The 27,765-nt window shown below is 38.1% G+C and overlaps 1 protein-coding gene across 6 annotated transcripts in view; it reads right to left on the bottom strand.

Annotated features, from left to right (window-relative positions):
* The window catches only part of NRG3 (neuregulin 3), a 930,932-nt gene that overhangs the window by 80,772 nt on the left and 822,395 nt on the right, over positions 1–27,765 (bottom strand). For all 6 annotated transcript variants that reach the window (XM_010984086.3, XM_031461039.2, XM_031461042.2 and 3 more), the window contains exon 4: positions 20,239–20,265. In XM_010984086.3, the coding sequence (XP_010982388.3) occupies positions 20,239–20,265 (27 nt within the window). The remainder of the gene's footprint in view (positions 1–20,238; positions 20,266–27,765) is intronic.

Consider the following 27,765-nt stretch of genomic DNA (forward strand, 5'->3'; position numbering starts at 1 on the left):
TGTCACAAGCTATCTTTGTCAAAACAGAAGATCTATAGACCACCAACAACTCCTCTCAGGCTGAATTAATTGAAGATGTTGAGAGTAGAGTGCTTCTCATCAGCAGGACTCAAGAAAAGCTCCTACAGAGATCCCTTCAGAGGAACTGTTGAGCCATTGCAAAGCACCCAGCAACAACCACTGCTATGTTATGGTTAACTTCACCTTCTAGTCTCCAAAAGACAATGAATGAGAACTGCTTTAGGGTTGGAGGTAGTGATTTTGCAACCTCCCCACTCTCCTTTTTTCCTACTTTTCATTCATTTGTTTATTTCTGCCAGAAGCATGGTAGCACTAAATTAGCTGATAGACTTTTAAGTTTATGTTGAAGATTCTGTAAATTCGAATTGGCCCCTTATACCTACAGCATTCAAATTTTGGAATTCCCATGTGTTCTGTATAAATAATTTACCACTGGGTGACACTGACTACCTGTTTTAGTATTCCATCTGCTGAACCAACCCCTGTGTATGAGTATCTAAAAAGCATCTCAAAATGACTACACCTAAAAATGAACTCAATATTTTACTTTCCCTCTTCAAATGTCCTCCTCTCAAGGTCCTATCCATTCTGATAAGTGGCACCAGCTTTCCATTTACTGTGTTTAAAACTCAGGAATTATCCTTGATTTCTCTTTCTCAAACCCATTTTGTGATTTATCAACCAATCCAGTACATCTCTCCCTTCACTACAGACCCAGAATCTGACTTCAGTTCCCCTACTCCCCTGCTGAAATCTTCACGCAGTTCACCATCAGGCAACCTCTGGACCCTCACAATAGCCTCCTATTTGGTCTGTCTGCTTTCCCACTTGACAATTCCTAGATTTTCTTAAAAAAAATTAAGCCATAAGACCAATTTGGTGCTCAAAACTCCAAGGTTTCTCATTTCATTCATTATCAGCAAAGACCTACCTGTTCTGAGTCTCTATAATTTCTCTGACCTCATATCCCATGACTGTTCCCCTTGCTTCCTCTGCTGCAGATACACAGATCTTTTGTTCTTGAATTTGGGCTTTCTTCTGCCTGGAAAATTCCCCAGAAATCCACATAACTTGCTCCTTCGTTTCAATCTTTAATGGTACTTTCTCAGTGAGGCTTTCCCTGCTACTCTGTTTAGAAAATCAACTCCATGTTCTGACACTTCCTACCCTTTTCTCCACTATTTTTTCCCCTTAGGACTCATTAGAGTCCTACATGCTTATTTGTCTTTGTCTATTTGTCTCCATTACTAAAATATTAGCTCCACAAAGGCAGGGATCTTTGTCTGTTTCAATCATTCTGCACCCCAATGCCTAGTCAATGACTGACATTTAGTTTAAGTTGCCCAAACATTTCTGTTAAATAAATAAATAAACATTTCTCCAAATGTATCATCCTGAGCCCTCACACTCCAAGAGTTAACAACTGTTCCTTGTAAAAGGATTTTTTTGTGATCTAAAAGGTTTGAGGACTTTAAAAATTTCATTTCACCCTTGGAATGTCACAAAGAATGTTTTCATATTAATGGACATGAGAATTTACCTAATTTAAAAGCAAATGTTTAATTTTTTTTTAACACAGCACCTCCTCAGCGTATTTGGGGAATTCTCCTTTGTACATATGTAGCCATTTATTTACTTTAGAATTTTATATCATATAAATGTGTGCCTCTGTGTGAGTGTTTGTGCATGAGTGTGTATATAAAATACCATTTAATATCTCTAGAGAACACACCTTAGGAACCTCTATATTAGAATATAGAATTGGATTTGTCTCCAAATTCGATTTTATTGAACCAGTTTATGCCTCTTCATAATTCCTAATCATCTGGCTCCATTTAGCCAAGGAAAATAGCACAAAAAGAGAGCTCTTACAGTCTTCGTTCACTGTACAATGATGCCATGATGTGTTAGTATTTCTTAAAAAGTGGTCTGAAGATTTATCATTGCAAATTAAATTGTAACTTCAATAAATGTATATAAAAGTGTTCAAAATACCTCAATAATGCAAACTGCCCTTGTAAAAATAACTGAAGTGCCAGCCAGGTGAACTGAGTTTGCCTTCTGCCCCTACCATAGATTATTTGGATATAAGTTGTAATTATTTTGATTAGATCCTGCATATATTCAGCAGAGACAAGGCTATTTTTGAACCCCCTATATGCTCAGTTTTTTACATAGTCCAGTTCCTTATTTGTGAAATGGTGACAGTATTTGCATCAAAGATTAACTGAGACAGATTCTGCAGTCCCTGGCGTGGTGCCTCGCACATTGCAGTTGCTGGGAAAATACTAGACCCTTTACCTTCCCTTAATTGTCTGTTTCAATACAGTAAATTTGTCTTCACAAAATGAGCTATAAATATAAACCACACAGAATACGTTCAGATGAATATACCTGTGATTTATATGTGTCACGCTTTCACGCACATTTTTCTAATTACCTTAGAGCAAATTACAAAACAAAGCCCTTAGTTGAAGCTCAATTATGAATGCTGATTCTAACAATTTGCTCTATACAGCAGGAACTGGAAAACTTAACTCAGAGCCAAGTTCTCTCTAATTTTCCATGAACGCTTTCAACCGTACTTTTTGTTTAGTTTAGTTTAGTTTTGTTTTTCAACATGAACGAATTTTAAACATCATCTAGGTAAAAATAGAATAACACTTTCAGTGGAATAGCACGTGATGCTAGGGTACGTAAAGGCACTGAAAGTTACTTACGGAAGTCTAGTCTTCCAACATGTCATAAGAACCTGCTATATCCTCATCCCTGAGTCGGACACAGGAGACATACAGACAAATGCAGCACAGACTCTCCATGAAAACAGCAATGCAATACGAACATTTTTGAGTAGGAACAACTGACTCTTTGCTGCACCATATCTTCAGCTGGTCAAAACAATGGACGTGAAGACATTTTCCAGGGACTGAATTTCCAAGAAATTTCAGAAGGGTAGAAACTGCTTCTGTACTAAAGCATTTTGGTGAATTAGAATGGTTTTACAGAGGTGTTATCAAACCTCAAGGCTGATTGTACAGAATCCTCATTGAAGAAGGATGACAGCTATCTAGCTATCTAGATGTAAATAGCACTGGATTAAGAGAATGGAAAATCTGAATTGGCAGCCATGGAAAGATAAAAGCAATAGGGATGGAATTATGAGACTGCTTCTAGTATCAGGGAGTCGATAAATGCTTGCTGTTGAGTCCCAGCTTTGTCTCCAGCTACTTGAGTACAAGCAAGTCTTTTAACATCACTGGGCATCAGATCATAACAAAATAGGAATTTGGACTTCAGACTCAAATGCCCCAAAGATCCCTTTGACCCACGATATTGTAACCCATCACAGAAACATTCTAAATACATTGATGATGCTGACAACACTGAACCTCAAAGCTCCTGAGTGTGTTGTTCCCACTGTTGCTTCAATTCAGTAAGTCAATTTGAAAAGATAATGTGATGTATTTAAAATGGTTTTCATTTCATTGAAAAAACCTCCAAACATATTGATCCAACTTGAACTTTAAAAAAAAGTTCAGTATTGTCAAAAGTATCACTTATATGTGGAATCTAAAAAAAAAAAAAATGATACAAATGAACTTATTTACAAGCCAGAAGTAGACTCACAGACATAGAAAAAAAATTATGATTACTAAAGGGGAAAGTGAGTGGGGTGGGATAAATTAGGAGTTTGGGATTAACATATACACACTACTACATATAAAATAGATGAATAACAAAGACCTACTGTACAGCACAGTGAACTATATTCAGTATGTTTTAATAACCTATAATTAAGATAATCTGAAAAAGAATATGTATGTATATGTATAATTGTACATTGCTGTACACCTGAAAATAACACAATGTTGTAAATCAACTATACTTCAGTTAAAAAAAAGTGCACACCCGTTCCTGTAACAGGTCTTTCAAACTCATGTATGTGAAAAGTGTTGCTGGTGAGAGTTGAGCTCTGAGAAAAAAAAATAAAGACTTATAAAAAAAAAGATAAATGAGAAAGGAAATTGAGGGCATATGAAAAGAAGACAGATGATGATAGGAGAAAAAAATAATCCACTCTTTTATGAAACAATGTTGAAACCAAGGAAATGAAATCATCTTTATTTCATGAAACAAAAATCTGATAGAAAAATGCAAAAGGATAAAAAAGCTTTTATGGCATTTTCAATAATAGATGTTCATACATATGAGTTAGCATCTGTGTGTCACAGAATCTCAGACCAAACCAGATGTTAAACACCTTCAAAATTTAAAAGGGGATCCATTTCCAAGTGACAGCCAGTCAAATTTCCCCCAAGGATATTCTATAATTCCTGATTTCTTCAAAGTCTGGGTGTTAACAGTGATCATATTGCAATTGGCTTCCAATATCTATTTCGTTTAAAAAATATTTTGAAGTTCAGTATTGACCAATTATATAGTTCATATTTCATGCTAATCACTTCACCTCACTTTTACATAAATAGACATTGTACAAACTATAGTAACTTTATAAACTGGCAGAAACTGCAGTGTGTTTATAACATATTTAATAAATAGTAGTATTCATATGGTAACTTGACAGCAATATCAGACTCAGGATATTGAGTATAATAATGCAATCTCCCCCTGCACATTGTAGCCCTCAGAGGAAACGAGCTTTTCCAAGGATAAATCCTTTAATGCTCATAGTTCAGCTGGTAGAAAGTCATGCCTTTGCAACCTTTGTCATAATTCTGTTTGAAAACCCAGTGATTTCTTGGTAGTAAAACCTATACCTGGCCACACATAGGGAAAACAAAACTTTATTAAAAGTAACAGGTAAGAGTGGGGAGGGATATAATTCAGTGGTAGAGCATGTGCTTAGCACGCAGGAGGTCCTGGGTTCAATCCCCAGTGCCTCCGTTAAAAAATAATTTAAAAAACATAACAAAGTTATAGGTAAGGGATTATTCTTCTTGGATAGAAGATGGACTTTCCCAAATCGAAGACATTTTTTCTACCATAACATCAAGGCAAAGAAAGAAGACTTTGAAATCTGCAATTGTAGTTCTGAGACTGTGATCCCATTTTGACAGCTAACCGCAAACCTTGCAGAACACTCACACCTGTCCCAGTATGTCCTCACTTATCAGTGTGCGTAGCTAAAAAACAGAAGGATTGAAGGGGTCCAAAGTATTACAAGGTACAATCAATACACACACACAAAAAATCTATGTATTTTCTACCTACTGGGCAGAAAAAAAAAATGGGTTAAAACAAATGTGACAAATGACAGAAGTAAGTGTAAAGTCTTACATTTCGAAAGTAAATCTATTACATGAATAGAGGCTGGTAAAAGGCAGCCCTAGCCTAGTTCCCTAAAAGTGACACAAAGAGACTTCTGCTGACTAAACACTGCATTGGAGAACTGCAGCTTTATGACACTGATGCCTTTTTTTCTTAATTTCAAGGAAATTTTGAATGATAGGTATAGAATACTAGGCGTAAACCCATTACGTTTATATCTCTTATACAAATAGAATATAAAGCCAAAACAAATTACAAGATAAATCTAAACAAAATTTCCACACCAGTAAAACTCAGCTTAACAACATTAAAAAAAAAAAAAAACAGGCTTGCACACTATAATCTCTACCATGCAAAATGTGTATATATATATATATATGTGTGTGTGTGTGAGTGTGTGTGTATATATATATATATATAGATAGATATATATAGATATAGGAAAGTGGCTGGGAAAAAAAACTATAGCAAACTGCTTACAGAAATGCCCCCTAGATGGAGATAAAAATAAGCAAATGATATTATAAATTGAATGAGTAAAATTTCAGTGTGCAAAGAATGTAAAAGAAGATAAATTAAGATACTTTGGAGCATTTACTGCACATGGACTAAGTGTATGACATGCACTTCCTCATATAAATTTCAAAATACCTTGGGAAATTAGGTTTAGACTTCTGAAGAGATTCTGACAAACCTTAGTTTTTCCAGGAAAAGTAAGCAGGAAAGAAAGAATTGCAAATAATACCAGAAGAAGCACTTTTGACCCTTGAACACCTGGAAGTTAGGGAGGTGCTGACCGATCACATAACAGAAAATAACTTATAGTTGGCCTTCCATTTACATGGTTCACCTGCATCCAAGGTTCCTCCACATCCACAGCTCCTCTGTATGCGGAGATTCAACCCATCAGGGCTCCCGCAGTCCCTAGCACTTACTGGTGAAAAAAATCGGTCTAAGTGGACCCTCGCAGTTCAAACCCATGTTGTTCAAGGTCGACTGTGTTGTTCAGGAGATAAGACTTAGGGAGAGGCCACGATAACTGTCGTGAGGTATCACATGGAATGTTACGCTAAGGAAGTTTAGAGAGCAGACAAAGGTTGACTGGAGAAACCACTATGGACCATTCCAAGAGTTGCTGGAATATATACGGTTATTATCTCTCTTTATACAAGAAAGCTGAGGCCTAGGGAAGTTAATGTACCCAAAGTCGCAACACTAGTAAGTAACAGAACGAAGGCGAAGTCCCAGGAACCTGTGATTTGATGGCACCGTGCTTCCTCTCAGTATGAAGAACTGACCAGCTAAAAGGGACAGGGTCAACCAGCTGACCTCCGAGGCCTCTTCCTAATTTATGGTTAATAATAAAACACCACTTGTTTGTAGAATAAATATTTGCCTGGCCAATTGTTGCAAAATATAAACATATAATGCTTGATGTTAATTAGAAAAAAAAATGTCTTCTTATAACCATATAATTTCCAAGAATATTGCTTTCGAATAAGACAAAAAAAAAAAACAAAAAACAAACAAAAAAACCCCACGTCTTCTTATATAACACATCACAAATAAATCAACTTATCATTCAACTAGTTTTTAAGGTACATCTTCTAGGCTCTGGAGCATCATAAAATTGTAAAAGTAAGTATGACTGTAGGGGAAGGGCATGTCTGTTTTTTCCCAAATGCATCATCTTGTTTTAGTCTAACCACACTGCTGTGAGATAGGTGTCAGTACTCCATTTTATAGGTGAATAACTCAGTCTTATTGACCCAAACTTGCCCACGCACATAGAGCTGGTCATCGGCAGCTGAACTGATCCTTGGTTTGTCACATATTTAAACTTGAACTTTGCCCAGGTCCTACCTCGTTGGTAGCAAGTGTTCCTCACTCCGAGGGCAGTATTGAGAAGCTGACATACGATGATGTGTGACACAGATCTTTGGAGCAGGTGGAATTTCTGCACAGACCGGCCAAAGGCTCTGGAAATGCAAAACTTGAGCTGATGCTGTAAGGGGATGATATTGGCCCTTGTGGATCTCACAATATTTAGGGGAAAGGGAGACATAAACCACAGTGATGCCCTGTCTACTGAAGTTGCAGTGTAACACACAAGCACACTGAGGATGCAGATCTACACATGAGGATGTGTAAAGGATGGGCAGTGGGCTTTAGTTCCACAGCACAGAGAAAGAAATCACATCCAAAGAAAACAGAAAGACTGGGGTGTGTTCAGGGAAGCGAGTGTGAGTTTGAACGGTTGAGAATGGCACGAGCAGATGAGGTTGAGAGGTGGCGCGTCAAGATGAGCCTAAGATGCCCTGGAATTTCATATGCTCAGGCATCCCAGGCTTCAAGAAGCTCCCATGGTGCAATCTGACAAAAAGATCAGGGAACAAGGTAAGTTTTCCTTAGACAACAGGGCTTCCATGATCCTGGCGATAACAGCACATACACAAACTCCTAGTTTCTCTATGCAGAAGATTAGTACTTTTCCTGGGCTATGAGAGGCAGAGGGCTTGATCCCACGTGGGGCTTAGGAGAGATGGAGGGCCACATCTGGGGTAGCTGCTGCCCGTGTCAACTGTATCTCCTCGGCAATGTCCTCAGAAGGCAACCAAGGAACCACAGAAGGGCAGGCTTAAGGAAATTGCTGGAGAGAACTGCCAAAGCAAACAGCTGGTACACGCTCTATTTTTGAGGGTTTATGAACACACACTCTCAGAGACACAGACAAGCAGATCGTAAACAAGCAGGGCAAACACAACACAACGCATTAGGGAATGCAGAAAAGGAGGAGAAAATTGAAGTGCCTAATATACGCCAAAAAATGTGTACATAGTGTATTACATCATCCATCTTTATATTAATGAAACTTGAGAAAGAGTTTGTCTGCACACATGCAGATAGATAGATGGGTAGACATAGATAGCCCATGTCCCACAGCATATAGAAGATGAAGTCAAAATTGGATGCTCTCTGTATGGCTTCAGAGTATCTATATTCTTTTCATCACACTGCTTGAATTTCATAGCATGTTTTTTTCTTAAAGCTATAGAAAAGTGGAATCATTGAACCACTACTGTGATTCCATAGTACAACTCCAGAAAACAGATACCTGAATTTTTTCTGATAGGAACAAAAAGCCCCTTATTCTCATAAAAAAAAAATGTTTGTGATTGAAGTTAGCAGCCTGAATGTAATGGGGAAATGAATGGGTGGTGAACAGATAAAGACGCAGCTGGCATTGCTTCATTAATATTGTCTTGAACTGCACCTTTTCGTAAGTTAAATGCTACTCTCTTTATCAAAAGCTGATTAAGTTATCATGTTACCATTTGTTTTCTAAAGGGTCTACATTTGAAGTGTTTAGCTGTTTCACTCATAGCAACAACGTGGCTTTAAAATACTTCGTCAATTGCTCTGACAGCAGGCCCCACCATGTGCAGCACCAGTGAGTTCACAGGTTGCATTTGCCATGTTAAACAATGATAGCTGCTCAAGGATGATTTGGAAGCAGCTTAGTATTATTTTTGCCTCATTCTCATCATGTAACAAGCAGTTATCCCTGGAGACACACACAGCACTCTTCCTCCAATTTCCCCTGCTCATCTTCCCCATTAATTCTGCTTATCTTTCTGCACTCCTCATAACAACTTTAATTCCGCCTTCGTGGGGAGTGAAGTGTGAGACAGAAATGGGTCGGTAGGGGGCTACGCCTCACCAGGATCACAACCCCAAAGTTAGGGTTGCCAGATAAAATACTCAAAACCGAGTTGATGTGAATTTTATGCAAGCAACAGATGTTTTTATAGAGAAGTGTCCCATGAAATTCATCAAACATATCTATACTAAACAGTTATTTGTTGTGTATATGAAATTTGAATTTAAGTGGGTGTCCTGCATTTTATTTGCTAAGTCTGGCAACCCAATTGCAATGCACTTTCTATAGCTGAGGGCCTAGCTGAGGATACACACACCCTCAGCTCAGTACACATGGAGCCCAGCACAGAGGAAGAGCACATGTTGTCTTCTATAATGCTGGTGGGCAGGGACCAAGGGAAGAGTTTGGGCTTGGCAGACATTTGATCTGGATTATAATTCACCTTTACTATTTATCACTTGAGCATATTGCCTTTACTTCCGTCCACCTTGCTTCACTATGTGTGCAGTGAGAAAAAATGACCTTGCCAGGCTTTTTAAGACTAACTTCCTTCATCCTCCCTCTCTGTCTTTGGTTTTCACGAATGGCAGCCTCACTGATGCACTAGTCCAGACATGGATGGATTCCTTGAATACAAACCAAGTAGCTCCTCAAAATTGGTATCTGCACAGGATACTAAAATGAATATGAGATCAATTTTTTTTTCCCAGACCAAAAATCCAGCCACTCAGATTGTGGTGACATTCTACATCACATGTGTGAGGTTCCTGACAACTCTGAGACTTAAAGTGACGTAACTCATGTGAAATCATCTACCATGCCCCAAAGTCATAATAGGCAGCAAAAGTTAATTCCCTTCCTTCCATTTTCATAAATGATTGTGAGCTTTATCAATACAAGTTTAGAATCCATATAGTTTCAGCACAGTTCTGCCTTCTGCTTTAAGACTCATCCAAAGAAATAAAGTGAATGAAATCCCCCTGAGAAGAATGAATGGGACACCCAAGGGGTCAGCTTCACTGGACAAGTAACCTTTACTTGATTTCCCTCACCTGTGTCTGATCCTGTCGGAAATATTAATAAAGGGGTTCAGCCATCCTGCATAACCAGGTTGAAGATATAAAGACATTTCTTTAGAACCAAATTCTAAAATGGGATGTCCAGACTTCATGGACATCGCTCTTTTGAGAGAACTGATCCTAAAAACTTAGCTGGCATTCCCTGGAGTGCCCTGGAGAACGGCTCCCATTCTACAAGATAATAATAAAGTTCAGTTTCCCCTTTCGAGAAGTATCAGAGTGATGGGAACAACCTAGAGTGAAATCTCAGATAGAATTTGGGTCAGAAATCCACATCTCTGAAGTCACTTCCAGAAGGAGCAGTAGTTACAACAGCTCATTTGATTGAGAATTTAATACTTGCCAAGCTTCGTGCTAAGCGCTTTGTATGCTTTATATATTTTGATCTTTCCAACAATCCCTGTGAGACTGATAATGCCATCACCCCTCTGACACAGCTTGGAAACTCCAAGATCAGAGGTGATAAATCTTTTGCCCTAGGTTATACATTTATGAAATGGTGGGGCTAGAAATTAAATCAAGTCTGCCTGCCCCTTTATGTCAAAATGTCTCGTCCTGTAGACAGAGACCTCCTACCTCAAATGTTAAGAACTAAGAGCCTGGGGTCCATCCCAGAACGACCTACTCAGATATCTAAGGCTGAAGACAGGAATTGACATTGTAACATGCTTCCCAGTGCCTGGGATGAAAGTTAAAGTTGAAAGTTCTTGAATTCTATTGTTCTGACTACCTAGGTTATTCCATTATTCTCAGTTTCTCCAAGTGCGATGATGACACTACCAGAAAGCACAGAGCTGAGTGATAACAACCAATTCCTGAGCTATTCTATGGCCAGTCAGGAGCTCTAAGACACTGGCCCCCTTCTAGGGCTGCACAGAACACCTGAATGAGCTGAAAGCCACACCTTTGAGAAGTCCTTGTATGTCACCCATCACTTAAACACGGGACATATCCAGAAAGAATGTTGGTGACCGAGAGTTACTTATTTAGAACTAAACCACAGGACCTTGGATTTCATTGCTATTTTAACTTATACCTTTTCTTTTTTAATCATTCAAGCAAATGAAGAATTCAAAGAAACATCCAACATTTAAATTCGTGAATTTAACAAATATTTATTAAGCTCTTATAATTATGCTAAACATTATGCTGGAGATGCAACAATAAGTTGCATCTCACAGAACTTACTTTCTAGTGGGGAGACTGATAAGGACAAGTGAAATAAATCAATTAGACAGCAATGGATTCTATGCAAGAAACAAAAGAAGCTAATATGAATGAGTTAGGAAATGCATAAAATAAAGTGGTTAGGGAAAGTCTCTTAGGAAGTATGTTTGAAGTGAAGCCTTTCTGATGAATAGGAACCAAGCATGTCAGATGAGTAGGGTATCTAATACTGAGACAATGGCCAGTGCAAAAGTCCTGAGGTAGACAGAGGAATGAGAAGAAGACTGATGTGGTAGAAATACCGTGAACTAGGAGGAGAGTGGTAGGAAGTGAAGTCAGGGAGGGAGGCAGTGCCAGATCACGGAGGGCTTGGCAGGGCAACTTATAGCTGTATTTCATTCTGAATCCATTAGAAAGTTTCACGCAGAGGAATGACACAATTTGATTTACATTTCAAATAAAGTGTTATATATAATTTAAAGTAAAATGCAATTTTCCTTTGCAGATAAGAAAAAAAATATTTCCAAACACATTTGCCTCCTCCTGGTCCTGTTTATTCTAACCTCTTCATTATGATGTTTCCGCCTCTGCCCACAGAAATCCTCCCCTCCCTTCAAAGAGCACTATGGCCACGGCTCTGCTCACTGCGCCTCGTCCCCACGGCTCCCCTAGGTGCTCTGCCTTTGCCTCTTCCTCTGTATAACCTTAACAGTGTTGTTCAAAGAGCAAACATTCGGTGAATATTTGAAGTAAAATCCCGAGCTTGGCCCATTAGCTGGGATTTTGCATGCAATGCCTTCAGGCAACTTCTACCCACAGCTACTGATGGAATAAGCTGTTTAAAGGAAATCTGATCACTCCCCTGCTTGAAACCTCTGAAGGCTTTCTTGCACAACAAGATAAAATTATACTTCTTTCCAAGGGCATCATAAGGTCGTCATGATGTGCTCTGACCTGACTGACCGACCACACCACTTACCACCCAGCATTTCACGTTACTGCTTTCTTCAATTACCCAGGACCTCTCGGCGGTTCCTGGATCCGCTGTGCTTTCATCTTGTATTTTTACCCGTGTTCCTCCTTTTTCTCTCCCTCCTGCTTCCTACTGCCATCTCCCCACTGCAGGAGCACTTTTTCTTCCTCCATGTAAAGATGTCCCCAACTGTTCTAATGAGACGTGGGTGCTCCCTCCTCTCTGTTCCTTTCTCCCAGGATTTAGCAGAGTACAGTCCCTAAGACCCTAGTCCTATGAAATGTACTCTTCTGGAAAAATAATTCAGAAAATGTTGCCTACTATAATCTTCTCTTTGAGATTTATAAATAGAGGGAAGCATACCAAAGGCTTTGTGAAATCATGCAACAGAGGTACAGAACCTCGTTATTTCCCACGTGTATGTGGACTCAAACTCTGTTTATGCATGTGAGTACGAACCACATATTAACATCTTGCAAATGACTGAGAAACCCCATCTTGCTTTTTGTAAAACAGAAAATAAAAGAAACACCCAAACTTCAACTGAAGTCCTTTTGGCACTGAGCTGCAAACACTGGTTTGCCAGTCCGTCGCACACACTGAATCGTGAACTTGTTGAGAGTCTGTTGTCCTTGCCTTTGTGTTGCTCTGTCTGGCACGGGGCTTGACCCTCCGAAGGGGCTCCACACATTCTGACTGGCTGAGCCATTAAGAGCCTACGAAGCGACTCTCTGTTTCTTGAGAAGAAACAGTATTGCCTTCACTTTGTTGCATCTTTAGATATTCCAACCATCATCCATTTTTTTTCTCCTATTGCACAGCTTCATCCTGACTCCTCAAACAATGGCCATCGGGAATTGGATATCAAGGTCTATTTGTTATTTAACCTCTTTGGGATTTACTTTCCAATGACAATCTGAACATCTTTGTTGCTCTCTTTTTCACATTCTTCTTTTTGCTAGCACAGTTCAGAAGATCTTTGGAAGCTACTCTCAACTAATGCACGTTTTAGATAATTGACATATAAATGTAATTAACTTGATACTGGTTAAGATCTCAAATTCTGTTGACAATCCACAAAACCAGTCCTTTCTGTTAGATCTTAATTCAATCTGATAAAGTATAATCACCCTTCATAGAAAAAGTCGCACACACTGAATCGTGAACTTGCTGAGAGTCTGATGTCCTTCATAAAAAAGTTCAATAATTTTGTGAGTGTCTAATTTATGTCTTTTTTTATTCCCTTAATAAAAATATTTCCATAGAAGCAGCCAGAAGCTCCACTCATGGATGATCTTGATTCTCCATATCGTATTTTATTGCCCCAAATCCACCTACCATTAAATTGATATAACCCATGTTTCACCATATTACAAAAGAAGCTGATGAGAATGTACCCAAGGTTTTGCTAAGGCTAGATATTCATTACCTACACAGACGCTCCCAATTTAGTCATTTACCAGTTTAATGAAAATTATTCATTAATGTAATTAATATTAATGTAGCAAAAATATAGTGGTCCTATGTCAGCTTTCAGTGAACAATCCTGCTTTTTCTAATAGTTCACAACAAATACATTTCTCAGTGTCTACCTACAAAACTTCATTAACCAATTCTGGAATCCAGTCTACAAATGTATTTACAGAAATGTCCATTTTTCTCCTTTACAGAAATCATAATTAATACAGCTGCATATTTTCCATCTCTTGCTTATAGTCATTCCTCAGAGAAGATCACGGAAATCTTTTAATCCTGCCTGAAAATTCTGTCAGAATTTAGTTTATCTGACTGAGTAGTCATGACTTTGTTTAGAGATTTTTACTTCTAACCACTGTACGTACCAATATCTGCTAATGTCCAACGTTAGATTAATCATATATGTAAAGCCAAACACTATCCTTATACTTGTGGCTAAGGAGCCTTCGGAAAAACCAAACAAATCAAGATATCTCTTCATTAAAAAAAAAGAAGCAGAAAGTAAGAAAGAAAAGAAAGAAGGATGGGAGAGAGGGAGGGAAGGAAGGAAGAAGACTTAGAGATGCATGTGACTGAGAGAGCTAAATTATTAACTCTTGTACTGAGACTTATAAAAATTCATAGTGTAAAGAGAGGGAGTGGTCACATTGCTAAAGAGAAAAATAAGTGAGAAAACAAGATTACTGAAGAGTTCTTTAAGCAGCATTTTGGGAAATCATTGTGGAGATGGTTGACTCACTGCACCATCTGGCGCAGATCTCTCATCATAGGAGATGGATGTGTAAGGGTGTTATACCCCAATGGCATTCAACAGTATAGGCACCCAACTAATGGCACCCAACAGTCTATAATCACCAAGAAACCTTCAAATGCAACACAGTGTCTATAGATTATTCTACATAAGAGGCTAAAATTACCAGCCAATGTGAGCCTTTTGGTACACATGGCAGTTAAAATTCTGAATGTAAAGCTATAGACTGGCATCTGGTTCATTTTAAGTTTTTTTTATAACTTGGATAACGTGAGTTACCATCTAAGATTCTTATGACCTCATGGTAGTTGGAAAAACATTACTTTTAAACCTTGGGACTAGATACAGAATTGCATTGCCACTTGAAACATTGCCAGATTGCCAGAGTACAATCCCGTGGGTAATCATGAAGCCCCCACTGTCTTAGGTGCTCAGCAGCTGATTCCCCAGTAGAATCCAGCAGGTCTGGAGGAAGACAGACTTTGGTCCAAATCCAGTATTCGCCACACCCTTGCTCTTTGGAGGAGATAATTCATCTACTTAGACCTCAGTTCTGTCATTTATAAGATAATGATATAAATAATTCCTACCTTTTGCATTTTTTTGAGAGTTCAATGAAATAATATAGATTTGGTGGCGTATGTTAAGCATTAAATCATGTTAACGTATATTACTCTGACACCTCCGATTTCTTATGTGGTTTAATATAAGAAAAACTAAACAAATACTCTTTTGAATTCATCTCCCTACACAAACACACATACAAAGACATTTATCCATAAATTGCCATTTTATTTTATAAGAAAACACAATATATTCAAGTGAACAAAATATTTCTGTTCCAAATAAGTCTAATTCAGAGATTTCAGCCTAGAGAAGGGAGATCCTCACTTCTATAACCCTAATGCCATTTCACAAATCAGGGCATACACAACTCATTTGATTGACATATTGACATATGTTAGATTTAATTCATTCAGAATAAGCAGTGTAGCATTATGGAAAGTATCCTTACTTCATATCAACCAAACAGAATTAGAACCTGGTCATTTCTCATGAGATTATCTTCAGGGCTTACTAAAGTATTCTAAAACTATCTTTTTCCATGAGGAGATGAAGAGGTACTAAATATATGGTAAAGTTTAAATTATGAACTTTCTCAGTTCTGAATCTATACACGTATTTTAGACCATAGATATTTCTAAGCCTCTTCTTCAAGAAAAAATATTTTTCTTTCTTCCCTTTCTCACTTCAAATTATAAAGATTATTTGAAATATCTTTTGAAGATTTTAGTTAAAAATCTGACTTTTCCCAAGTTTTATAAAACTTGGGCTTATATATGTTATATATCTTTTAATTTAAAAAAATTACACCAGATTTTACTCAGATTGCATATATTATGCTATCTGAAACACAACATCAAATCACAAACAAGACATTTAACTGACAGAGTTCATTTTATTTTTCCAGATGAGAATGAAAGAAATTTGCCTAAAATATCTCTCACACAGTCTTCAGTTCTCCCTGTGGTTTGCTAATATGTTTGCAAATGGCACTGCACCTGCTTTTATACAAACATCTTTCATACCTAAAGCATCAAATGCATCAGGGCATTGTCAGAGACATAGCTGTGTAACAAATGGCTCAAGTGGATATAACGAGATATGCTCCATGATTGAGCACTTGACATAGTAGCGAGATGTTTCTCAGATGAGAAATCCCTCTTCATGATCAATGCACCTTCCAAACTTGGCCAGTCTGACATGCCCTTTGGCCATCTGTCTCGTCTAGATGATTGGTTGGATTTCTCACACAGCTCAATAAGTACTTGAGCTTACAAAGAAGTGTGTTTCTTCCATCACCTGATTTAGCCACACTGTGAGGGGAAGTTTGAACACCTGACCTTAAAAAAATCTCAATTTTCCCTCATGTGTACATGAATGAGTAGGTTCAATTACAAATTCAAAAAATATTTTTTCATTATTGTTTTAGTATCAACTCTTTAATTTTAATTTTTTTCACAAACACAATTTTGTATTGTCATTCAACTTCAAAAGTCAGTTAGCTGTATTTTTCAACTGGTATTGTATTTCAGAGCAGCATTTGTTGTTGAAATTTCCATTAGTCCAATCCAGTAGCATCAGTAGGAAAAATTCATGAATATACTTAAGGAAAAATCCATTTGAATACTGGCAGTTTAATGGACATTGGGTTTGGCATGGTTTATTTATAGAATAACTAGTCTTTAAAATTAATAAATCAACTCAGAAAAGCTTTTTGGTTAAGTGTCTTTACTGAAGTTGATGTCCTCTCTTCCGTTCTAAAGTAGTGTCACTAGGGAGCTCAGAGACCCAGATAGAGAGACTGAAATAACAAGGCTCACACTAACGTGGAAGCAACGGGGGGCTAGTTTAGATTTGGACTACAGCAACACTTGGTACAGCTTATCCACATTGGCTGATACCCAGCTTAAATTTCTCCACCCCTGGGAAGATGTCTCTGAATTTCCCAAGCCCATTTAGTGGCTTTTATTTTTATTTCTTCTTTCATTGTATTTTGCCTACACTATTTTAACAGCACTTATTATGCAACCTCAGTTATGTGTAGCTTTCTCTATTTTTAGTTTCAGAGCCTTTGGCCATTAAAGGGAGGTAGATTATATACCTACATATTCAATATTTTATACATTCAGCATATGTAAATATGGTAAGTATATGTTGATTAAACAATAGTAGGATTCTTAAAGCATATGATTCGGAATTCTCTGTTGCAACTAAGAATTTATTCAACTTTATGAGATTTTCAGGTTTTGGTCAATAGGAGTGCACACAGACATGGCCATTGGGAGTGCAAAGACTTGTGGGAAAGACAAATGTGCTTCCGATCATCACCTTGTGATCTATGTTTCAACTTGAGGGAGGATGAAATTAACATTGCTCAAAACAAGAATGAAGAGATTTGAGAAAAAAGGTATTCTGAAATTCATTCAGACGGAGCTGGCACTGATTACTTACAGGCACCCCAATAAACCACAATTTAATTTGTAGAAATTATGCCTACATTTCTGCTTCCCAGCTTAATTTATACCTAGAGATGTCATATTATTGGGACAATACCATCGTCCATGGAACAAATTTTACTCATGTGGATTCTAACATTACAAGTTAAATCTGAAAATATTTATCCCCAAATCAACAAACAGAACATATTCAGTTAAAGCAACCTGTGGGGGTAAACAGTGTCTAGAATTAGTGAGGTCAGTGATGATGGTTAACTTATTGTCTATAAACCTATTCACCATTCCAAATAATCCTTTAATCCTTCATTATTTCCCATTATCGACATGCACACTAAGTAAACCCTTAACTTTGAGTTGTTGCCCAGCCTCTTCCCTGCAAGGCAATCTCTACTGCTGAAGCCAGACATTCACACGGTGAGAATTCATTTCCCGTGAGGCTTTTAGCTCTGATTTGACTCCAGCTTTTAAAAGACTCATTGTAACTTCAGTTAGTCTTGAGAGTCATATAAATGAAGTACGCAATAACCTCTTATTTTTTCCCCTACCAGTAACTAAATTACTTTAAATGTTTTAAAACAGACCTCTTCATAACATATCTTTGGTGTCATACCAAATCATTGTACTATAACGTATTAGTCACTGAAAGTCCTCAGGGGAAAAGCCCCATAAGATGGTGACTTGTCCATTTCTTGACTACTGGTGTAGCAATTTTAGTTTCCGGCTATACTCTTGTGCTGTTTGAGGCGACTTCAGTGCCACCCACCGCCATGCAGTGTTTCTTACATCTACAGTCATTCTACTATCTAACTTCTGGGGCCTCTGTTCTCTGAGCCTGCAATCACCACAGTTCAGTGGAGCAAATTTCTCTATTGATAAGGAGAAGTACCCTCTACCCTCAAATGACTGTTGATGCTCCAACATCCATGATGTTAATCTCCACCATCGTCAGGAAATGAGGAAAGTACAAACCACATATCCTTCTCAACAACTGACACTCTACTGCGTGACCATGCTTATAATTTTCTGTAATCCCTGGCCCATGTGACTACCACGTCCTCTTCATACGAACAGCTTGTCTGAGCATCCCCAGGGTGACTACTCACTGACAGCCATCCTTTCTTCACTTCCTTCCACACCTACCTTATATTCTACAGTGCGTCATTTCAATATGATCCTGAATTTCATTGCCCTTATGAGATTTCATCACTTCTATCTAGCAAAACCCCAAATCTGCAGGAATTGAGCTGTCTGCTTTTTCTACGATCTAAAACCCAGGTGCTAGAGCCCTCATGAATAATATCTCACAATAGGAAGATCAATTTTAGTATAAATATGCAATCACTAATCTCTAGTTAACCCTCAAAACTTCCAGCAATATGACTCCCAACTTGACACCTTCTCTCAGATATATCAAAAGCACCCAGAACTTGAAAGTTCCCAACCTAATCTGGAAACCATCTCCCGTAAATCTGTTACTCTTCTAGTCTTCTTTTTCAGAAAATGAGCCCACGTTTTATATAAACATCAAAATTATAAACTCTGAAGTCATCCTTCATAAGCTCCCTTTTTTGACCTTCAGCATCAATTCCTCTCAAATATTTGTTGATATCATGTCCTAAATATCTTATCAACTTTTTCCACATCTTTCTTCCACTATCACACTACTCCAAGCTAGTACTATCTTGCCTGGAATAGGTATTAAGAAACTTGCAATTTTATATTTATCAGCTTTATCACCTAATTATCATCTGTAAACTTACTAGACTCTAAGTGCCACTGAACCAGGTTTTTGTCCATTTTTACTTACTATTTTATCTCTAGCATTTTGCCTTTTTTTTTTCCTTAGAGTAAATAATTGATAAATACGTTCTGAATGAATAGGTGAACGAATAAATGAATACAAGCAAATCTGTAAATATTATCACAGTAAACATATGCCTGTATAAAACAAAGTATTCGTATCTATATCATATAAGAGAAAAATCTGAAGTTCAACAAAAGCCAATCAAAAAGAAACTATAAATTTAGATTCAAATTTGGATCTCAAATTCACTCACTTTAACTCCTGAGTATCTTTCCATTTTAGCAATATGATGCCTAGCAACACTCTGGAATCTTCCCCCACCCCCAACCCCATTTTACAATAATATAGACTCAGAAAAATGTCTGATTCTTCATGTAATTATCTATGAGTATAGAAAATAATTAGTGTGAAAGGACTTCTAATCCTTTTAATAAAACACCATTCACTGCCAAACGTTCAAAATAAATATTACAATTTTGTAAATGGAAATATCTATAGAGCCCATACTGCTAAATTAAGATTGATACCAAAGTGCATCCAAAGCTGTCATCATGCAGAAGGAAAAAATTAGAGCAGAAAGTAACAAAAACTGACGTTTTTAAACCATCACCACAGTTTTCCATCATTTACTGAGTGTGTGCCATCTTGCAGACATTGTGCTAAGCAATTCATATGTGCAGCAAAATAGGAATTATTATTATCCCTATTTAAAGATAAGAAGATTGAGAATTAGAGCGAACAAGCAAAGCCAGGAGCCAAATCAAACTTCCGTAAGAGTCCAGAGCTGCACTTAACATTAAATTGCCTTCCCAGTAAGCAGTTAAGTCTTTCATTTTGAGCCATTACTTAGTGAAAAATCAACAAAAACATTTTTTGACTACTATTAGCATCTGATAGTGAGACATTTCAATTATAATCAGATGGGGAAGGAAACACTATGTACATAATCAAACTTGGCTTTTTCCAGATATTTAAGGAGCAAATTGTGTAGTCTTACCCATGAATTCAATCCCCAAGTGGTCTGCTACATCGAAGTCAGCATGTAAGAAAGGGAAACAGAAGAAGAGAGAAAGATTAGAAAAAATTCCACACAGAAATAAATGCTTACAAGATTGGCCTTTCAAGGCAAAAAAAAAAAAAAAAAAAAAAATCGTGTCTCAATTGTAACACCACATTTGTTTGCAAAAGATAATTTATCATTTGCCCACAATTAGGGGTGCTGTCAACACTGACTGGTATTTCCCAATAGCCTGGAATTATATTGCCAAGTATGCTAAGTATAAATGTAGCCCAAAAAATAGGAAAGAAAGAAAAGAAAGAAAAGAAAGAAAAGAAAGGAAAGAAAGGAAAGAAGGAATGAAGGAATGAAGGAAAGAAAAGAAAGAAAGAAAGAAAGAAAGAAAGAAAGAAAGAAAGAAAGAAAGAAAGAAAGAAAGAAAGAAAGAAAGAAAGAAAGAAAGAAAGAAAGAAAGAAAGAAAGAAAGAAAGAAAGAAAGAGAAAGAAAGAAAGAAAGAAAAAGGAAAAATCAGCTATTCACACAAAGAATATCTGGTACTAAACTTATCTTCAGGACTCATGATATATTACGTAGAATAATTACTTGTTCAACACAAGCTTATCTGAACCTCTACGTAGGTAATAATATGCAGGTAAAAGAACTTCTGCATGACAGGTCTTAACCAGGCACTCCTCACCTTGACAAAAAAAAAAAAAAAAAAAGAAATGATTTTGGATTTTTTTCCCCTTTATTTTTTTAGGTGAGAAAACCATGCTTCAGTGAGACTAAAAATCTTACATGAGGCAGATCTAGGGCACAAATCCAGTCTATCTGACCCTTTAGTCCTACGACTGTTAAACTTGGTGGCGCTTCCTAGCAAAAGCAAAAGACAGATGTGCTCGTGTCTGTTCGCTGTTCCTGTGGCCAGCAGACCATTCTGATCAGCTAATGTCTTCTGTGATGAGCAGAGGGAAAAACTGGGCCCTGCTATGTCCAGGCATTCAACCTGAGTTGCTTACTTCAGTGGTGCTTTCTTTTAATCCTTGTTATTCACTTACATCACTTTTAAAATTCGTTGCGTTATTCAATGGTGGTTTCTGTGGTAGTAATGTTTCTTAAGTGAGGATTAAAAGAAAAAAAAAGTTTAACTACAATTGTGTCGTTTTCCAGGACAAATTTCTGGACTTCCTCTTACGAGTTCTCTATTTAGCAAGGATTTTCTTTTTTAAAAAAATACGTTTAGTTATCTTGAACATTTCAATGCCTTTCTTATTTGTAAATGACTCATTTTTAAATTCTATTTAAATTCTGTTCTATTCTATATACCATATATATATATATATATATATATATAGCATAAAATCTGTTATTTTAAGAATTTTAAGTGTGCCATTCAGTGGTATTAATTACATTCACAATGCTCTCTAACCATGACCCAGATATTTCCAAAGCTTTGCCATCACGCCCAAGAGAAAGCTTACCCACTAAGCGCTAATTTCCCATTTTCCCCTCCCACCCAGGCTCTGGTAACCTCTAATCTACTTCATGTATCTATGAATCTGCCTGTAAATAGTTTATTTTTAAGTGACTAGGACCTATTTTAATTGAGAAATTTCTCTTATATAAAGACAGACAGTAACAATGTTTTTAAAAAGTAGATGCCTTTCTTCCTTTTCATGGCATTTTTTTTGACAGCTTAATATACAGTATGACAGATATCTAACACTTTCACGACAAGCAGGATTTTTGTTCTCAAGTAATTCAGAAATCAGTGGGAGCCCACAGCAGAAAAAGCCCTGGAAATCCTTCGCGACAGTGCTGTAGTGGAAAAGCAGGCAATGTGCATCGGATGGAGCGGCCAAGGACCTGTTAGCTTGCTCTTGGGAGGAAAAGAATGTGCTTTGGGAAAGAATGGAAACTTGATTGTAGAAAAGTAGGAAAGACAATGTTTGGGTTCCTGTGTGAATAAAAAGCTTCATGATTGTGTGCACGTAGGACACTGGAGAGAGATTAGCATTGTGGTATTTTAAAGCAGGGATGGGGGTGAGATTGCCTTATCATGAGACTAAAGGAAGAACAACAAAAAAAAAAAAAACCAAAAAGATTGCGAATAAAAAAAGACTCTTGCATGCAGCCAGAACAGGCATTTGCCCTAGCCTCGGGGAACAAGACTTTCTGGTAGAGCTGAGATGGTTCAGAAATGGTTGGCTCTGCACAGTCTGTTTCGCTGGCAAGTATAACCCATGGTCACTCTTCATTCTTCCCACAGCCTTGGCTGGTCCACCTCCATGTGATAACGGAGAATCGGGCTCTGTGAGCCTGCAGGTTGCACTAAGAAATGAGTGGCATGCTTGATGAACTTGAGAGCAATCTGAATACTCTAAACCACGATGAATTCACAACCAGCACAAGAAACAGAAATCCGAATCTGAAAGTTATTCGAACACCGAAAGGTGTTAAGTACACGTCTTAAGAAAAAGGAAACCTGTCTACTCAACGCAGCAGAAGAGTTACATCTGATTATACGAGTTGTAATCCTCAGAAATACTATCAAGCAATGTGGCATTCATAGTCTTAGATTTTGTAGGGAAATTGTTTAATTTTTATAAAAACGTTCACGAAAACTGATAGCACTGAAACATACAAATAAAATGTCAGATCTTATTCAAATTTCCCTTTCTCTCTCTCCCCCCTCTCACACACACACACACACGTTTCCATTCTTTTATTAAAATACTAAACACTGTGATCATTACTGCAGGTTTAAAGATACTGATAGGCTTTGTTAACAGACAAAAGGATCTGTGAAAATCCACGAAGAGCATGACAGAAAGGCAATTAATTTTGTCAACGGAGTCACTCACAGAACGTAAACCACAAGATTTCTCATAACCCTTCCCCAGCTGTTTCTTAAAGCAAACAGCTTTCCTGGGGATACTCAGGCCTGCGTGAAAACATCAAGAGAAATGTAGTGAGAATGAATCAATTCATGATTTACTTATTCATTCACTCAACAAACCAGGTGCCAAGAACTGCGCAGATACTGGGGTAAAAGAGGAGGCGCGTAGCTTCAGCCAGAGCAGTTTGCTTTTCCGTATGGCATGTATTCGAGTGTACACTCCCCACCTCTTTCACAGTTAGATTTACTTTAACCACAGTTCTTTTGGAATATTGCACCGTCTGATGATACAGCAGTGGCTAAGCTGTCCTGAGCGCTTGCGAGATGCCAGGAACTGCTTTAAGCGTTAACTCGCAGAAAATTACGAGCTCAGGTTGGGATCATCCTCACTTGACAGGTAAGGACCAGAGGCACAGACAGGTGGACAACCTCTCCCACAACCACATCGTTGGTAAGTGGTGGAAACACAGCTGAGCCTCAGCGGCTTGACTAAGTAGTCCCCAGTCATGCTCAAGAGTATACTTGTGCCCTCCCGATGAAGAAAAAACTAATTCTTACAAGATCATCGGGTAATGAGACGTTCAGGGAGGAGTTACTTAATCCACGTGCGAGAACAAATTGTTTTCAAGTGTCCTCAGGCACTGCAGAAGCACCACTGATTTACTCGCTCACCCTGAGCTGACTGATGAAGTCCCCAATATAAGCGAGGCAGAGCGGGGTACCTTCTCTCCAAGGAGCCAAACTGGCAAATTATGAATATCTTTTCATTGGTTCCTAGGGAGATTTCTTCATAACGAGCCTGGCCTAATTGAAGTCATTCGCTTGTATATACAGTGAGGAATATACGGAGTTGTGTCTGAATGTGTATCAGACATTGAACCAAATAATCTTCAAATTGGCAATATATTTAACAAATGCCAGCAGCTCTCCTGCAGACCTGCCTGAAACATGCTTAAGATTTTAGGGCTGGGGAGGTGACTGGGGAGACAAACTTGATATTCCAGAAAGTCAAAGACTCCAGGAGATTCAAGGCCCGCATCATGTTTTCAAATTGTCCATGATTCCTTGCGCGTGAGTAACTCGTATTTATATGCGGACATACAATTAGGGGCTACCGAGAGCTCCCTCAATCTGGGCAGAATGAGAAAGAGTAAGAAAAAAAAAAAAATCCTTGACTGGATTGCAGCCTCAGGGCGAGATGAGACACATTGCTGTCCAGCCTGTGATGAGGAACCCGTGCGATGCGGCTCCAGGACGATGCAGCGTGAATGTGGGTTTCAGTGTTACTCCTATATTAAAAGTAATTGAGCCAGGCAATTGTATCAGGACTAGTCCCAAATGGGATGATTTATACCCTTGTTCCATGAGATGTGGAGAAACATGTTACATGAAAATATTGTTCTGTGCTCTAAAAAGTTAAAAATATTGGCTTCAAGTTGAACAGGCTTCTCCTCCACAAAAATTCCTGAAGGACTTCATAAGTGTGCCAAGACTCTCCTGCGGGGGATCTGGAGGCAGTCATTTCCAACTTGATGTAACCGATCACCTTGTCATGAAGCAGCCCGTGGAAGCAGTGATCTATGGCACCCGCCCTGGGAAATACATGCCAGGTAATTGTGGAGGACACTAGTCATTCAGCCCTAAAATATGCCTGTTATGGTTTATCTTAATAACTGAACTGAGTTCCATCTCTCTGTAGATTCCATCCTCAGATCCTTGTCAGATGACGCTTCAGTGGTGACACCACAGATGAGGTCCATCTCAACTAAGAGGACTCAGCTGGATTTATGAAGATGGTCAGTTGGGTCCTGAATGTTTGCTGGCCCCTAACCCCTGAGCTTATGATTCTCTAGTCGTTTCTGGAATCACTGTAAACAGATACATTGTCTCGGGCTTCAACAGTGGGTCCTGATATTCTGCTTGATCCCAGATAAGATCATGGACAAGGTGATGAGATGTCACACATCAAGACATTGTCACGTGCGTCTCACTGCATTATAACAAGACAGGCAAACTCGGAAAGGCTAGGGTAGAGTCAAAGCTTTCCGATTAGGAGGGCAAGGGCTGAGGGTGGACCTGGTGGTGATGGCTGAAGGAAGCTGCTTCCAGGAGCAGTACATGGGCTCCACAGAGTATGCACCTTTCCAAAAAACTAGGGGGTTATAGGATGGGGGAATACGGCTCCCCACCGGCTACCAGAGCATCTATCTGTGCATTAGAAGGACATGGCACTTGGCTGTCACTTGAATGTGACAACAGGGAACAGACAACAGCCAGACCCGAATCCCTCAGGCTTTCAGTCTGTCTGCAAGAGTGGCAGGAAAGGCCCTTTCTGAGTACTGCGTGCAGCTCTATCACATTGCCCTCAAAGGAGAGGGATGTTAGCATCTGATCCTTTTCCCAGCTACTTAGTGCAAGAGTTTGGACACGAATGCAGGTTAGAGTCTTAAGTCCATGCTCCCTCCATTAAATTATGCTACCTTTAAACGTATAATTTTATTTTTATCAGCGCATGCATATTTGATCTTAAAATTTATACATCTTCTTGAATAAAATTTGGACAGTCAAAAATCACATTAGTAAAAAGAAAATGATAGCTCTCTTATTACTTATTTAAAAGAAATTCCTGATAAATTTTTATTCTAGTTCTTTCTAGTTCTCTCTCTCTTCATGTAAAATAAACTGAAAGTCAACTTTACCCCATATCACCTTGCATCATGTGCCTAAGTCAGAGGACTCCTGTGGCCATTCTAGCTCTCTAATCCCAATTTCCCTCTTTCCTCTCTCACATGAGAACTGACAGCTTCTTCTACTGTTGAGAGTAAGCCCCGACATAATTACTGTGCCCAGCCTCACAACAGACAGGTCATCAATCATGGAGAAACAAAATCACTTTTCCGAGAAAGCACATAGCCCCATTCTCCCTTCCACGGGCCTCGTACTGACACATGGCCTCTTAATTTTTCCTCTCAAAAGCTCTCTTACTGATTTCTGGTGAACAGCGACACCTGTATTTCACATTCTCCTCTCATCCTCTAAAGAAAGATACCCATTTGTATCAAAGGAGGAGAAGCAAGCTGGCATGAAGACTGTCCATAGGTTCATGTAATGCAAACTCAAGATGGGCATCTGGTTCCATAACATTAAATACCAAACTCAGAGTTACACTGAGGTTTGATGAGTGACTATTTGTTTAGGCTGCTCCTCATCGATGAATGTTGCCTAAATAGCTTGTAGAATTTTCCAGTGAAAACATCTTGGAGCATTAGACTTCAGTCTGATTTCATGCTCACCATTGAAGAATTCAATAGAATTACTATTGCATAGAACAATTCCCCATTCAAAAATGCTGCTTTTTTGGTTCTATCATTAATGATAGTACAGTTGTACAAGTGGAGGCACTAGGGGTTCCTGCTTCTGAAACTCTCCAGTTTTTCTTATATTTTATCAACCTTCTCAGCTTCCCATGTTTTCTCAACGGGCACATCTACACACATTATTTCCTATAACTTTAAAAATCAGCCTATAAAGTAGCTGAAGCCCATCTAGTAGCTGAAGAAAACAAGCTTCTGTGAAAAACTAAAAGCCATATTTATAGATTCCTATATTCCGAGGGTGGAAAATATCTTCAGTCCCAGGAGTGAAGTGTCATTTCTGTTGCTCACTGATTTATCCCTCCAGACTATTAAAGTCTGACATTTCATTGATGCTCAATAAATATTTATTAAATGAATGAAATGCCATCGGAGTCAGCCCCTTTGCCCACCATATGTGATATTTTGAATTCCTTTGGGGGCATATCTGGATGTTTTGATACTGAAAAACAATACCCATAAATGTTTCTAGAATTATCCCCCTCAAATTAAAGTACTACATTTAATTACTACTTAACATGAGTCTACAATTCTGGAGTCAAGAAAAAAAAAATCACCAGATTAGTATCTGAATGTGTCCAAATTATGCATCTCTTTGTCACATTATTTTTGTATATAATTCAAGATTCACTTGAATAAGTGGTCAATGATCAGGAAAAATATTAAATTTTCCATAGCTGTTCAAATATTATTACATATGCTCTTTAAGGATTTACTCCTTAATAATGTCAAATCATTTAAGGAATCTTTGAAAGAGTTGTTCTGTAAACTTTTATGGGTTGTAACTTTTCAACTTCAATCCATTTTTGTACCAATGAAGACACACAGAAGAGATTAAGGTTAAGAGATGTGAGGATTATAACAAAATAAGAGAAAGTCTACTCAAAAAGGAAAGGAAAGGAAAGAAGTATATGGCAACCAGCATTATATGTATTTTCAGTTGGTATGCTAATTAATTAAAGCCTTTGTTAAATTGTTTTACTACTATGCTTTTAATCATAATCCTAAGTTCAAAATTGCAATATCTTCATGATGAACACTAATTCAGAAAATGATGGACATATTTTAAGAAACACTGCTCTGAATTACACTCCCCTAAGCAAAGAGCAGACAACTAACTCCCATTTCCCAACCGATGACAGCTTTGATAACACGGAGATCCCAAAGAGGTATCTTCTGCTTCCCATCTGCCAAAGACAGAGAGACCAGAGAGAACCATTAACCAAGGGATGTGGATGAAGTAGAAGAGCCTT

The sequence above is a fragment of the Camelus dromedarius genome, chromosome 8 (assembly GCF_036321535.1).
Source record: "Camelus dromedarius isolate mCamDro1 chromosome 8, mCamDro1.pat, whole genome shotgun sequence".
Taxonomy (NCBI): domain Eukaryota; kingdom Metazoa; phylum Chordata; class Mammalia; order Artiodactyla; family Camelidae; genus Camelus; species Camelus dromedarius.